At 35.5% G+C, this 16,903-nt stretch overlaps 1 protein-coding gene across 5 annotated transcripts; it reads left to right on the plus strand.

The window, feature by feature from the left end:
* Positions 1-12,893: 12,893 nt before the first annotated feature.
* LOC113348316 (3-hydroxyisobutyryl-CoA hydrolase-like protein 4, mitochondrial) lies at positions 12,894-16,360 on the plus strand. 5 transcript variants are annotated; one of them, XR_003359565.1, is made up of 5 exons: positions 12,894-13,213; positions 13,291-13,384; positions 14,061-14,148; positions 14,264-14,398; positions 15,686-16,360. XR_003359565.1 is itself a non-coding variant. In XM_026592032.1 (4 exons), exons 1-4 carry the CDS (start codon positions 13,120-13,122, stop codon positions 15,365-15,367), a joined length of 435 nt encoding a protein of 144 aa, XP_026447817.1. In that variant the 5' UTR covers positions 12,894-13,119; the 3' UTR covers positions 15,368-16,360. The 5 variants fall into 5 exon arrangements, 4 of the variants coding, with proteins under 4 accessions (XP_026447817.1, XP_026447819.1, XP_026447820.1 ...); XM_026592032.1 differs by lacking the exon at positions 14,061-14,148 and having other exon boundaries at positions 13,293-13,384; positions 15,254-16,360; XM_026592034.1 differs by lacking the exon at positions 14,061-14,148 and having other exon boundaries at positions 13,293-13,384; positions 15,677-16,360.
* Positions 16,361-16,903: the final 543 nt, after the last annotated feature.

Below are 16,903 nucleotides of genomic sequence, written 5' to 3' on the forward strand. Positions count from 1 at the left end.
CTCCACAATGTGGGACTAATAAGTTTCATTCACAAAAGAAAATAATAAATTATAATTTTTATTAAAACTTAAAAAAATTATTTTTTTATTAATCGTGTTCCAACAATCCCCCACATGAATGAAAACTCAATAAAACATGAAAACACATATAGATCTTGGTAAATCAACATCCCATTCTCACGATCCAAGCAGACTGATCGTGCAAGTGTTGAAATCATACTAGTCATTTATACGTCCTCTCCCTCACACAAAAGTGTGTTGACCCCAGGGTCATACTATGGATTGCACAAATCATAATAATATTGAGAGCTTTCATCTTTAGTTCTCACATGGTGAGACTATAGGTATCTTTCACCAAAGTGAAAAAGCATGAACTAGTGAACCCTTAGTGATCTTTAGGTCCTAAGTTCCAGTAATACCAAAACCATCAAAACGAAAATCACATAAAAAGCGCAGGAAATACCATTTTAGGCAGAGGTGTCCATGAGGTCTTGAACCTTTGCTTAGTGAGATATTACCGGAATTACTTGCTAGAGACAGTGAACTATGTCTTGAACTGCTAGTATTTGATGTAATTCGCGATAACAACCACAGGTGATATCTCCAAGGTTGCTGCCAAGCTCGTGCCGTTTTGTCCAATTTGGCCCTGGACATATCCTGTTTCTCAGAATGCTCTAGAGAATCAAAGCTCATATTCTCATAGGAAGCGGCCCACTTCCTCATTCAGATAGGTGAGTTTCCATAAAGAGTGTTACTGCTACATCCCACTTCAGTATTAAATTGAAACTATAGAACTCATTGAGACTTCTTAAAAGTCATCCTTCACATGCAGTCACACTATCACGTCTACACCATAGGGAAGGGACAGAGAATAAAATTCTCTGATAGTGTTTACCTTTACCCACCACAAATTAGTTGTCTCATTCGAAACCTTGATCTTGGGATTTCCAGTCAGCAAGGTTGAGTATCCTTCATGGGAAGTTTAATTTATGAGCTTAAGCCCCTTCCTCTAGATGCATTTCTAACTATCTCTTGGGATAAACCTTTCGTCAAAGGTTGCGCGATATTCTCCTTGGACTTTATCCAATCAATGGAAATAACGCCGATTGAGATTAGTTATTTTCAGCTTTAGCTATTATAGCTTGGATAACACAATGTATATATATAGCTGACACAGGCCTATGCCAGAGAGGAATGTCTTCTAAAAAGCATCTTAGGCACTCGTCCCCCTCTCGTGCTTTATCTAACTCAATACTCTCAAATTCCATAATGAATTGAGTAATATATGTTTGTTTGTAAATCTTCCAAAAACAAACCCTCATGCTAGAGTGAAACATATCCACTCGTAGACTTAGACTTTTCTGAGTCAACTACCAGTTTACATCACAAAATCCCTCAAGGACAGCAAGATACCTTTCATAAATCAAATAAAAGGTAATAGAGTTTTTTAGGTACCATAATACTCTACTCAGTGCATCTGAATGCTATTGATCTGGACTACAATTATATCTACTTAACTTACTCACAATATAGGCAATGTATGGACTCTTACAGTTCATCAAATTCATTAGACATCCTATAACTCTTGAGTATTCAAGTTAAGATACTCCATTACCCTTTTTTTCTTGAGTCTACAAGAATAATCGTACGGAATACAAGCAGGCTTACAATCACGCTGATTGTATCTCTTAAGAACAAATTCAACATAATGAGAATGACTAAGACTACATATGTTAGATTATTTTCTAATCCTCATCCCTAAGATTACATCAACAGGGCTTAAGTCTTTCAAGTCAACGTTCTCATTCAGCGCATGTTTTGTGTGGAATTAATCACATCTATGTTTGTATCAAGTATAAGCATATCATCAACATACAAGCATACAATCACACAGGCATCCTTAAAAAGTTACTTGTAAATATACTTATCAGATTCATTAACTTAAATCCACTACACATTATCACATGATCAAATTTTCCATGTCACTGTTTACGTGCTTATTTTATAAACCATACAAAATTTTGTTCAACTTACAAACTTTGTCATCATAACCTTTCACTACAAAGTCCTCAGGTTGGTCTATGTAAATTTCTTTATCTAATTCACAATTTTAGAAAAGCTGTCTTAACATCCATCTGATGTATCTCTAATTTGTTTATGACATCAATAACAATTAGCATCTCAACGGAAGTAAATCTTGTCACATGTGAATAAGAATAAAGGAAATATACACCTTCTTTTAGTTTATATCCTTTAGCTACCAACTTAGCCTAATATTTTTCCACAGTTACATATACCTAATGTTTCCTCTTAAAGACTCATTTACATCTCATGGTCTTACTCTCTGGAAGTAAACTAGAAACCTCCCAAGTCAGGTTCCGACGGACTGAGTCCATTTCACTAAATGAAGCTTCTTACCAGATTGGGGTTTCAGTAGATATCAAGGCTTCTTTACAACTCCAGGGCTTAGACTAAGCTAGGCATGTTATGAAGTCGGCTTCATAAGAAGTCTCAAGTCTAATTGTTTTACTTCTCTTAGGCTCAACCTTAACTTCATCTTCCTTTAAGATAAGTTCTGATTATTTGAAAATAAATCTAGGGGATCAACAACACATCTCTAATGAGGTACAGGTTTAAGAATAAACATGTTCAAATAACTCAACATCCCTAGATTATGTAATAGTATTTACAACAAAGTCAGAAAAATCACACCAAAGTATGAAAATTCAGAACACACAACCAAAAATCTATATGTATAAGTATACTCAGCATACCCTATATGAAGACACAATCAACATTTTTGGTTTCTATCTAGTTCTTTTAGGAAGAGGAATGACAATCTTAGTCAAACACCCCTACACTTTGACGTATTCATAAGAAGGTCATCTAGCTTTCCATAAATCATATGGAGTTTCATCTGATCCTTAAGGGTACTATATTCAGGATATACTAGTTAAGAGAACTGCCTCCCCCCACAAGGCCGCAAGTAATCCTGAACTAATCAACATGACAATTATCATCTTCTTAAGGATACAATTGTTATGTTCAAGGCTTCTAATTGGTTTTTAACTTCAAGTTTATACATCTTAAGGCTTCTAAGGCATCATCCTTATCCCTAAGAAAGTATACAAGATAGTCGTACAATCATCCATGAAAGTTATAAACCATCTTTTACCATAGTGGTTTTGGGTTGAACTCATGTCAACTAGGCCTAACTGAATTAATTCTAAGGGCTTAGAATTACTCTGAACATTTGTGCTAAAAGATTTTATAACATATTCATTTCACTTTTGTGTTCAAGATCCAAACTAAATTTGGGTACGTAGCCTATGCTAGGCAGTTTATGCATTGACTTATAATTTTATTGTTCCAAGTCTACCATGCAAAACATTCAAAGACACACAAAAGAAAGCACAAGAATCAACTATGTTCACTTCATCAGATTTTCCTTTAAACTTATATAGAACCTAAGTCCTATAATTGTTGCCTAAAAAAATCAATGCCCTTAGTTATAACAAGTTTTACATATTTAATTAAGATCTTCAATCTTTTACCATCTTCAAGAGAACAAGATAAAAGATTCTTTCATATGCTCGGAACATGAAAACTTCATTCAGTGTGAGAATATTACAGATATGAGCTTATGCTCGACCTTTCCTTTTTATGCAACCTCTGTCGCAGATGAGTTACTCATATAGAGTTTCTCGACATCCCTTATCCTCTAAGAGGTGAACAGGTCTCTGTTTCAACAAACATACTTAGTGGCTCCAGAGTCCACCCACCAGTCTCTCACATTGATTATTAAAATAACTTCCGACATCATGTCAATGAACTCGTTCTAATTTGTTTCAACTAAATTAGCATTAAATTTCTACTTATTAAGATTTTATGTTGTCTACACTTTACTGTCCTATGGCCAGGAATTTTACAAACATAAGAATCACCCTAAATTAAAGTAATGCCGGATTCAGTTTTACGAAACATACCTTTCTTATGAAGACTACGCTTAGAGTTGTGTTTGATGTTCTCGTCTTTGTCATCTTTGTAAGACTTGTGTTCATCCACATGCGCCTGGTAGCCATGTTCCTTTTCAATTTCATGTCACAAACTTCGTTTATACTCTGAGCACGGACACGGTAATTTCCCAATCACCTAATACACCACATCTCACAAACCTTAGTTCAGATAAAATATGAGTTTTGAAGATAATATCTATATTTATAAACTTCGTTTGAACTACCCGTATCAAAAAACTCATGGTTACCCCATAAAAACTACTTTAGTTAACAACAAAATTCTGCCCGTCAGAATTTTTCAGGAACGTTTCTCTGTTTTGTAAAATATCAAAAAAATTCTTTTACAACTCCAAAAATTCTGAAATTTTACGTGGGTAACTATCAGAATGTCTACTACGTTGTGTCAAAAGGGTTCATCGAAATTCCTTCTAGGTTAAGAGATAAACTCGAAACTCTACAGCTGACCAAAAATTCGTTTTTGTTTTTTACTCCACAATTAACATCCATGATTCACAAACCAACCATTTTCGATTATTACAAATTTTAATGTCTTAAGATTGTTGGATGCAATAATCAAAAACAAGGAAAAATCAAATAAGCAAAAGTTATTGATACTTAGCTCTTTATAATAGAAGTGATCGATTTGATGAAACGGACGAGCTCCCCATATCTCCGCAACAACAACAAGGAAAAACTTTGGAAAAACAGAGTGAGTCATGTGTTCAACACGTTTCCCTTAAGACATTAGCGTCCGGCTACACTCAAGAGTGATTCTATAGCCTTCACAAGACGGATATCTCCAGGATAAAACACCCTACTACACCTACTACTAGCATATGTAGTAGATGCTCAACTTGAGCTTGGCTCCGAAAAACCGTAAAGGAAAATCTCGAACACTTGAGAAAACAATATAAAATGTTTTTTCCCTTAGGGGTCCCTCTAAATATAGAGCAACCCCTTTCCCATAGATTTTACAAAAGTAGTGAATTTATTTATATAATTGACAAATACAACTTAAGAAGAAAAACTCCCCGATGTGGGACTAAAAGATTTATATAATTTCTTAAAACTATTAAAAATTGGAAACTCCACAATGTGGGACTAATAAGTTTCATTCACAAAAGAAAACAATAAATTATAATTTTATTAAAACTTTAAAAAATTATTTTTTTATTAATCGTGTTCCAACAATTTTAAGTGCATACCATGGGGTTGAAGCAATATATATACGTGGAGCTATTCACTGGATAGCAACGCGGTCTCAGTCATGGAAATCATGTATTATTTCTTATGATATTCATGGTGAGAACTTTAAAGAAGTAGCGCTAACCGAACGAGTTGATGAATTGTTGAATGATTTGAATGATAGTGAGAAGAAGTCACTGGGTGTTTTAGGTGGGTGCCGTTTGCTTATTGCGACCATATGTTGGTTATAATATTGAGGTTTACGTGAAAAATGATTATAATGTGACAGAACCCTGGACTACATTGTTCATTGTCCAGTTACCAGTAGTTTCAAACCCCATCCACCGTGTGAAATTACTAATACAACCGTTACCACGGTGGGAGGGCCGACGAAAGAAGAATCCAAAGATGGGGTTTGTCTGCGATTATTGTCGTCCTGTTTACGGAAAAGTGATACTTTCGTTCCGTTTCGGAAAAATTGATATTTTCATCCCGTTTCAGAAAAAGTAATACTTTCGTTCGTTTCGGGAAAAATGATATTTTCGTCTCGTTTCAGAAAAAATGATACTCTCGCTCCGTTCCCGAAAAAGTATCACTTATCCCGAAACGGAGCGAAAGTATCACTTTTCCCTAAACATAGCGAAAATATCACTTTTCCCAAAACGGAGTGAAAGTTTCACTTTTCTTGAAATGGAATATGAAAGTATGACTTTTTCTAAAACGAAAAATTTGTCGATCCATGAACTAAAATATGGTTGAATGATGTGTTATGTATCCTTTGTGGTGGTTTGCATAATAGCTATGCATTCAATTTTCAAGAATTGTGCCTAAAGTAAAAGTATCGTTTTTCTTGAAACGGAAGGAGTACGTCGTTTTATTAGTTGCAAAGGAAAATTAGTTGATGCATAAACCAAAATATGACTACATAAAGTATTATGTATCCTTTGTGGTGGTTTGCATAATGAATATACATTTAATTTTCTAAAATTGTGCCTAAAATGATAAATACCTCCAAATTTTCCGTAAAAACTCTAAATTTGATATTGTTGTTTATACTCATTGCGTAGCTTTTTTTATTACCTTTCCAACGAGAAAAATTTTGTAAAATTCCAAGGCACGGATTTTTAGATGAACTATAATTTTGGGCATACCAAAATCTTCCAAGGCATACTGAATGAAGACAAAAAAGGTTGTGAAATAGCAAAATCAGATAACCCCTTAACCCAAAAAATTTTTAATGGCAAATCTGCCCTTTACGTATTAGTGTTAATAATCTTGATTAGTGATTAAATATTTTGTTTAGTGATTAAAATAATTTTCAGAATTATAAGAGTTGTTTAGATGAAAAATTTGAGGAAAAAAAAATCAAAGTTTGGTTTGGTTAAGAAGGAGAAAGTGAGAAAATTCTAATTCTTGATTCAATGGAGGATGAGGAGGGTCATCATTCATCTAAAAAACCTAGAAAAATACATATCAACTACAACAATGATCCAGAAATGGCTGATTTCTTAGATTATGAGAATGATTTTACACCCACTCAAACTCAAACTCAAACACAAACTCAAGATGATGATTTTTATGAGCCAAATTCTGATGATGAAGACATTGATAAGGAACCCAATGCTTCTAATACACAGGTACACTTATATCCTATACTTAATCTCACTTCTATAGCTCTCAATTATCAAAAGTTAGATTTTTTGAATCATGGTTCGGCGAAACAGGTAGAGGTTCGGCTCACATCTATGCGCCGAATCTACCAATTGATGAACGGTTCGGCTTACTGAATTTGTTTACTGCATGCGCCGAACCTATAATTTCCAATTCGAACCCTTTTGCTAGACACTAGTTCGGCTTATATGAAAGTTTCATAATAAGCCGAACAACATCCTGAATAGCCCGGAATAGAATCATTACTAATTCGGCTTACATATCCAAAATCGTATGTGCCGAACATAATTTTTTAATTTCTGGGTTGAAATATTGTTACTGGTTCGGCACATATGGAGAATATCGTATCAGCCGAAACCTCTTATGTTCAAGGTTCGGCACATAATATGATTATCGTCTGACCCGAACATGAATTTGTTAATTTTTGGGTTAAAATATTGTTCGTGGTTCTGCACATATTGAGGATATCGTATAAGCCGAAACCTGTAGATGTTTATAGTTCGGCACATAATGTGATTATCGAATGCGCCGAACCTTGTTATTATATTCCCTTTCTAGTGTTTAACCTTGTGATATTCTTTGTAGATCGTGCTTGGACCCATGGAAAATCAACCTGATCCAGTAGACATAATTCACGAGGATACCAGGGATCACTTCCAAAATTATTTGGTATGTAAGAACCTTTTGTTTACCTTAATGTTGTCGGAATATTCCAAAGTTTTTCTTACAAATTACTTGTTTTGGAATGAACGTAGATATGGAAAACTAAACCAGAAGTTCTGGATTGGCTTGAGGAACACACGATGAAGATAAATTGTGTACTAGTTAAAGGACAACAAAGCCGATGGGATCGGTTTTAAATGATTTGTGAGCGTAGTGGAACCGGCGCTAGCAAGGTTAAAAAGGGTACTGTATACGTTGGGAAGACCGGGAGAAAGAATAAGACGAAGACGAAGAAAAGAAATTTCCCTTTCAAGATCGTTTTCAACCTCAAGAATAAGTCCATGAACAAAGAAGATCAATATTGGATAATGAATAAATATATGGATTGTCTTCATAACTACCCACGTCCCAAAGACCTTCATGGACATGCGAAAGTAGCGCGACTCAAACCCGACGAGATGCTAGAAGTGGATAAAATGACACGAGCACGTTTGCCAATAATTCCGGTTGGATGAGAGGACCCAAAAGAGATAAGTCCGGTAGGTATATGAGGCCTATCAATTTTATATACGATAACTACTTGGAAGATCTATCGCCAATAATTCATGAGCATATTATAGCAATGGACGACGTGCAAGGCGATGGAAATTATGGTTATTACGTCACGGCGGAACAACTTGGTCCTTTTATGGAAGGGAATAATCCGGTGCCCCCTGAAAATGAAGTGAACTATATTCGGCAACGATTGTTACAAACCCTACGTAAAAACAAAGAATTCTATAAGACAATGATGAGAACAGGTCCAAGAAAAGATGCAGGGGTGGAAGCGGAGTACGTTGCATTCGAACGTCGTTTGCATGGGGATTTTATCATTACCGAAGAACATTGGATGTCAATGCCCATTTTTGGGTTTTTAGTAGCGGAGACATTCAATTGCGTCGTACATTGTTTCGCATGGACGGGTAGTAGCTTTACTTACGCGCCTCCAAACAAAACCTTGCAATGATGGTGTAAAGGATAGAAGACTTGTTCTTGGATTTGTTCAAAATTGTCATTTTATCGGCCTCAAACTTAGACCCGGTTGCCCATTACCACCCTTGATGAGTGCAGCCTTTTGGCCTAGATTTGAAAATAATTTTGCGATGGATTGGTGTGCAAATTATGCGACGGAAATGGATCTTTGGAAATCTTTGCATGTGCAGCCTCCAAGTGGACAAGTAATTACGTTTTCAAGTGATGAGGATGAAGATGTTAAGCAAGAGGTCAGTGAAGATGATGAGAATGAGGTCAGTGAAGATGATGAGAAAGAGGTCAGTGAAGAGGATGAGATTCGTTTAGGATCTCCATAAAAAATGTTTCATGTATTTATCCGTTTATTTTGTGTCAGGTTCGGCTTATAAGAACAATTCACTGAAAGCCGAACCTGACAACAAAAAAATACCAGAGTTTTTTTGTCAGGTTCAGCTCATAATATTATTTCACTGCAAGCCGAACCTTTCATGATTCATGAACACAAGAATTATTATATCATTCCAAATAGACTTTTCAAATTCATAGAAATTGTGGATTACATCCCTGCTACATAGTAGGCTTCCAATTAATTTCTAATATCTTAAACGGGTAATGAGAAACCTTCTAAGAATGTGGTAGTGATCTTTGTAATTGAAATTCTTTCCCTTCCATCGTCTCCATTCCTCTAGAGCTCGAACTTCAATCTCAGAGTTTGTTTCACCTTTGAGTCGATATCGACTCACAATCCGAACTAAAGCTATGAAGTCTGTGACTTTTTTCTTAATACTTATAATTCGGCAAAACAAGGACGCACTATCCCGGTTGTCAGGATTACCTATTTCCGTGCTGAAGGCTTCATGAATTCTAACCAAGTAGTACATACTCATCAGACCATTTACTCGTCGTTCTTCACCCTTCTTTGGATAGTATGCTACATAATTAGTGCAAAGAGATAAATCTTCTTCTAGAGTAAACTTAGGAGTTGGGGGTGCTATTTGTTGAGCATATGTGGTTAAGATTATGAAAAAACATGTAGGTATATATAGAATATAGTTTTACAACGGCTATATCTTTCAAAAAAAGAGTCGTTCCTAGATTTTCGTGAAAAAAAAAAAGTAAAGGTTCGGCTTATAGAAATTTTAGAACATAAGCCAAACCTATATGCATAACGGCTATTTTTTAAAAAAATTTGAAAATTTTTACAGCTTCGGCTCACCATATTGGTGAGATTTAAGCCGAACTATATACTGGATTACACCAATAATGATTTTTAAGGCTCGGCTTATAACTCAAATTATAGAAAAAGCCGCGCGTAACTAACATTAGAGGATAAGACGAACTCTATACATTCGGCGCATAACTGTTAAGCTATTCATTAAAACATGAAATTGAAGGTGTCCATAACCCAATCCCAGCACCATTAAAAACAAAGTTGAGCACCTAAAAGCAAAGGTGTTTGCAACACCATAAAAGTGCACTTAAAACTTAAGAAAAACATTAAAAGGAAGTTGGACACATAAAAGGGCATTTAACCACGACCCCTCTTCTTAGTGGTAGGCTTTTGTGCGGGTTCCTCGGGTCCTTATCCTTTGTTGATGATTGCATCCCACTTTTTGTAGAAGTAGTTTTGTTCTTCCACGGTCATTGGTGTTTTGCAATCAATTTTGTCCTTCATTTTTTTCAACATCTCCCTACCCGCGGCATTGGTCCTGACACAAGTATGAAAGTTATAAGACTAATTCGGCGCAAGTATGAATCATGTCTTGAAATTTTTATTAGCTTACGCAGAGAGTGGATCGGCTCATACCACAAAACAATTATAAGCCGATCCTAAATATTCGGCTCACAACCGATACCGTCGAATAAGCCGAATCTATGATTATGATCTCAAACATGTATTCGGAACAACATGATATCATATAAATAAGCCGATCCTATACACTTGTAAAATTTATGAAATTTTAACAATGATATTCGGCGCAGCCCTAATACTATCGAATATGCCGAATCTAGACTTATGAATTGAAACATTTATTCGGCGCAAAACTAATACAACAATACAAGCCGATCCTAAGCACATGCAAAAATTCTGAAATTCAAACAACATTTATTCGGCACAAAACTAATACAACCATACAAGTCGATCCTAAGCACATGCAAAAATTCTGAAATTCAAACAACATTTATTCGGCACAAAGCTAATACTACCATACAAGCCGATCCTAAGCACATGCAAAAATTCTGAAATTCAAACAACATTTATTCGGCACAAAACTAATACAACCATACAAGCCGATCCTACGCACATGCAAAATTTCTGAAATTCACAAAATATATTCGGCACAAAACTAACACCATCGAATAAGCCGATTCGATGTATAAGTCTCTGTGTCACTAAGTTCGTCTCAACACGGATTTCAGATCTACGCCGAGCCGTTCATATGCACTTTCAGGGTTCAGTTCCAAGAACAGCTCGGCGCACGTCTAACATTTGTTTTACGCCGAACCATACATTGTAACCTCCGCAGAACACATGATTTTGACGAATTAAATCGACCAAAACAATCGAAAACATCAAATATGAGATGGGTTTGTAGAACTAACCTTTTTATTCTCATTTCCGGAGTTGGTTCTTCTTCAATCTCTTCTTCCGGTTGATTTTGTGGTTGATTTTGAGTTTGTTCTTCACTCTCTAAATCTTCTTCTTCATCAATAGGTTGTTCAATCGATCGATTTGAACGAGATACTGCCTTACGACGACCCATTATATAGATGAGTTTAATCGTCGATTAAAGTTTCACGAATCGACAATTAAATTTCCGCAATGAAAAAAAAGAAAGGAAAGGGTGAATGAGTTCGGTTGTGGAGAGGAAGAAGAAGAAGGTGAATGAAACTGATTTTAGGTGTAGTTGATTATAGGTTTTGTATTAGGGTTAGGGATAGATTAGTAGTAATTTAAAGGATTTAAGGGCATATAGGTAACTGAACCACCCCATAGGGTACCCCTTATAAGGTCACCCAAGTTAGGACTAGTGCCTTGTATGCCTAAGAAGATTTTGGTATGCCCAATATTATGGTTCTTTTAGATATGTTATATTTGGTTGCCAATTATATCCTCAAAGAATAGGATACATAAGGAATTATAGTAATTTGACTAAAAGGGAGGGATATTTTGGTATTATCAAGTGCACACTACCAAAATCTTTTTATGAAATTGCAAATTTATGTTAGGTTTCAATTTACAAAAAAATGGCCATAAAAAAGACTCCCTCCCTTCGGGCCTTCCGGTCGGTCGGCCCAATTATGGGAATTCAAGAATGGTGAAGTTTTATTCGTAGCATCATCGAAAGGATCATATCACTGGAATTCTTGTTTCGTTCTATAAGACCTGGTGAATCAAATGTGTAAAGTTTCCGAGATCCACCACATTCTATCATATAGATGGAATATATAAGCTTATGTTGAGAGGAGTGTAGTGTCACCGATCAACTCAACGGGTACTCAGGGAAGAGAACAAGAATAAGGACCAAGAAAATCGGTACGTTTCGCGAATAAAGCACAATTAGTTAGAAAAAAGAGCCTAGAATTTGGAGAAGAAAGATAACTTAGGGGGCAATTAACATTTTCTTTTTGGAGCATTGGATTCAAGAGATGTATCAATTTTTGTTTTCTCTTCTAATCACATCTAATATTGTCTATTCCTAGAAAATAAAATATTAATATCTCTTTTTTTTTTTTTGGGGGGGGGTTGTTGATAGAATATCTTTATAAACTAAAAAGAGGATACATTGGTTGGTATTGGTATCCTACAGGGGATCCAGCTAACTGTTTATTCAGTGTTAGTTGATAAAAAATAAAGATGGGAGGATTCCATGTTGATGACTATGTTTACAAAGACTTGTGTATCATTTGATTCTGAGAGCAATCACTATGGTCGTTTAAATTTTCTATATCAATCTACATCTCAGAGAAATTTAAATACTATGATTGCTAATTCATAGCCAATTCTCTATCGAATGAAGAAACCGTTCAACATTTCATAGAATAAATTTAACCAGCATAGACTAGGTTCCAGCCTTGCCTTAAAAATTGTTTTTCTCCTAGTGAAATTTTCCCTGCATTTTCGCAGTGCAATATATTAACTTAAGTGTAATAAGGAGGATCTACAATTTCATTTTCATCAAAAATATCAGAAATAATATTCTTTTTTTTTTGCACACGTCGACACAAGTGTTAGAAAATTATATTTTCACCTTTTTATTTTTGCCCAAATTAAATTATATGCCAAATTAGAAAAATAAAAATATCAATTTTCCTGGAGTGTCAACCACCAACTGCTCACTTTACTTGACTGCAACAACTATCTCTTTACTTCTTTAAAACTTGAGCAAATCATCATGCGAACAATTCATCTCCTTTCTCACGCTAAAAATAAACTCAATCTCAATCTCTTCTTTCCTTAATTTCATATACAAAATCAAACCCATTTTCTGATTTTCTCATTCCATCCCGTTTTCATCATCAAAAACCTTTCAAATCTTTCTTCAATTCTCCTCCACGAACATTTGCAACCATGGGAGAAGATTTAGTAAAGGGAAGTGTTTTCCCTAATGGACTTGCTTTCCTTACTCTTGATCGTCCTAAAGCTCTCAATGCCATGAATCTAGGTTTTCTCATTACATCATTCTTGAATTTGATTTTTTGTTTTTTTTTTTAATTTCTGATTAAAATTGTTATGCTGAAGAGATGGATTTGAAGTTATATGGAGGAGTGGGAAAATGATTCTACGGTCAAGTGTATTCTGGTCGAGAGTAGCTCACCTCGTGGATTTTCAGCAGGTATGATTATCATTTTCTTCATTAGTTTTCTTTTTTGGTCCATAATAATCTCAAATGCTTCTTTTTAGTAGAAGGTCCTTAGTGAAGGAACTGTATGTTGTTTACAGTATCTCGCATGGTCCTAATTTGATTGGGGTTTTCTTTAGTTGTCTTTAACATACCAAATGTCATATTCGCGATCGAAAAGAAGCTCTTCCTTTTTAATTTGTAAAAGATAAAAATGGATTCAATAGGCAATTGGAATTGCTTGATGATGTGAAGCAAATTTCTACCTGACACAAAAAATCAGATATTATCGATGTACTAAATTTTATTAGTAACATCCTAGGAGCCTATGATTGTCACGGCTTCGGAAGCTTGCATCACTTATCCGTTCCGATTCATTCATTATATTTGTCGTTGGGGTATACTATAGGTTCTTGCTTATATTATTTTTGTTTTATGGACAACCAGTTCTATGCTTATCATTGTGTTATCAGCAATATGCACTGCACACTATGCTCAAGAGTACTTGTTTAGAAGTTTATCTTTCAAATACTTAGTTCACAGTAAGTATATGCCATAAATAGCTTATCTGGATAACCTAATAAGCATATAACTGTTGATTCCTCGACAAACATATCGTGTGCATTTTTTATGTTGTTGTAGAAAAACTCACTCGTTTTGTTTATAACAGATTTCAGTCTGTGCATAAACTTTGATGTACTGCCTTTGCAATGTTAAAAATGAACGCAGATCTCCTTATAGTTTTGCTCCTTATTGTGGTAGGCACTGTCTCCTGTATCAGTTGTGTTATGTACATTAAGGTGATTAATGGACTTAGGCATAAATACACATTCATTGTTCCTGAATTATTTTCCTTCTACAATACTCTTGCAGGTGATTACTGCAGAATATTCTCTGATATGCAAAATCTCCGACTGCAAAGTGCCATATATTTCCTTTATGGATGGAATAATAATGGGTTTCGGAATTGGTTTATCTGGGCATGGTCGCTGTCCCGTCATCACTGAGGTAGTCTTTGTTTGCCTGACAGAGTTATATACATAGAGCAATTAGACTCTTTATTACATGTTTCCCGTTTAAGAGTGGGATCTTAGATCGATTTTTTAAAAGACGCTCTAAAGCACCGGTCATGTTTGCTCCAAATGGGGGTGATCCAGGTTCTAAATATTATTGTGGGCGTCCTCACAAAGTACTGGTCTTTGAATCATCCGCATATGAGCCTCCACAAGGCTGAGTTTTCTAAATACTTCTTGACCAGTTAATAAAAAATATCTCCCTTTTAATAAAAATTCCTGCTTTTTGGCCAAAAATGTTACTGGCACTCCAACATGTAATGTTATTGTGCCTTTCTTAGCATACAGTTTTTTCGATGCTCGAAAATGGTATTAGCTTGTTCCTACTTCCTAGATGTTGGCTTTTCTTACATAGCAGCAAAAGGTCCAGGTGGAGGATCAGTGGGTACGCCTGCATGACTTCACAGTATCACTTTCTCATACATTTGTTTGACTGACATGATCTCTAGATTAACGTTTTTAATATATTAGAACTACATGCATCATGTATTGACTCGTTGTTTGCCTTGAAATTTTGATGAAAAGTTTAGGTGCTTGAAAACAGGTTCTAGGTTTGTCTACCCACAATAACAACTTATACTTAACTTAAAGAAATAGAGGAGATTTGACTAGACTTACTGTCATTCCACTTTCTCTTTTTGAGTAGGAAATCTCTCATTTTCAGTCAACTAGTTGGATAATTAAACTAGATCCTTAAAAGTCACATAAGGACCCATATGCCCATGACACTGGCGTATATTTGGTTGTGTTGCTTATATGTGTGGCGATTGATTCAGTTAAGTCCTAGCAGCCTAAAGTGGATGCGTGGCCAAGACTGGAGTATGGAATATTGATTGGATATATCAGCACCGAGACCTTTGAGAAAGTTTCTCATTGTGGTGAGCATGGTGGTGGCTCAGTATAGCAGTGTTGGTGCGGGGCAGCTTGGGGATAGGGCCTCTACAGGATGGTTTGACCAACTGTTGTCGCATACTAGCTAGCTGTCCTTGTATACTTTGGTCCCCACTCCATAAAACTATGACCTCCTTTCTTTGTTTAGTACTCGTTGGTTTAGCATTTACATCTATTGTTTCTAGCTGCTTTACCATGTTCGTGTTTCTTGATTGTCAGTACTGTGCTTCATTAAGCATATGTCAGTACTCTGCATGATTAAGCATGCCAGTGCTGACTCTCAATCTTTACATTGTTGCGCCATTTGACTCATATATGTCAGGTTTTGCAGGTGCTTGAATGACTGAAAAACGTCTTTCTACTCCATCCGATGCCTATACGTAGGCCTTGGAACTCATTATGTGCCATCATGAAGCTTGGGTTTACTGAAGGATGATCTTCTGGCATTAAATTTGTATTTCACGGATCACGTGTCTCACTCTATAGAAGTAAAATAAATCCCGAACAATAGCCCACAGTTTTGTTATCCATCTTAATATAGCTCCAACTATCCTGATAAGAGTGCATACGCAGTACTTGTTTAGATACGCCTTCATAAGAAAATTGCCTTTTGAGGTTGCTACCTCTGGTACTGGTTCTAGGGACTTTATAATATCTTCTCCTGGGGCAGATATTCCTTTCTCTTGTTATGTTTTTGTGAATGAACAGGTGAGCTAGTCAGGTATTTCCCATGAACTTAGATGCTACCCAGCAGCAACGTTAGATCCTGAATATGCAGAAGCCATGGCATTATTGGAATCCATCAAGTGGGCATTGGAAAAAAGCTATACACATGCATATCTGGAGAATGACTGCAAAATCAAGCGAGTGCTGTGAATGGAGGAAGGAGTGCCGTTACTTATAGTCTAGTCATAGACAGTTTAAAATTTTACCTCTTGGAAATATTTTTCTTTCCCAAATTTGTACCTCTTGGTAATTTTCTTATAAAAATATTTTTTTTCCCAAATTCGTACTTATCCAAGAAGTGAATGTATACATTGTTATTTTATTTTTTTTTAGTCCTTCAACAGCTGTTACCAGCTATAAAGATTTTCTGTTACGGTGAAAATTCTAGTAGTAATTTATTTTGTAAGAATTACCAATAGGTACTAATATAGTAGTCTTAGTTAGTGGCAGGTCCATCCACTAAAACCCAGTAACCAGAGGTCCAAAGATTTAAATAAAAAAAGAAATTGGACCAAAAAATTTAACTCCAGGTCCATATACGTGTGAGAAAGTCATGTACTTTTTTTGATATCTCCAAAATACCCCCTAGTGTAATAGAATATAAACTTTAGATGAACCATTTTTTTCCAGATTCGTTTTTTTTTCTCTTTCCTCTCGATGCTAGTAGAGAAAATCTTCTTCTTTTTTTCATTCTCTCCCGTTTTGTCTATCAGAGAAGAGATAATCCCATGAAGATTTTTGCAAGATATAGATCGATCCGCGAATCCAAGCTCGATTATTTATATGAAGTTTTTGGTAAGTTGATTTTCTTACTGTTGATGTT

This window comes from Papaver somniferum, chromosome 2 (genome assembly GCF_003573695.1).
Source record: "Papaver somniferum cultivar HN1 chromosome 2, ASM357369v1, whole genome shotgun sequence".
NCBI lineage: Eukaryota > Viridiplantae > Streptophyta > Magnoliopsida > Ranunculales > Papaveraceae > Papaver > Papaver somniferum.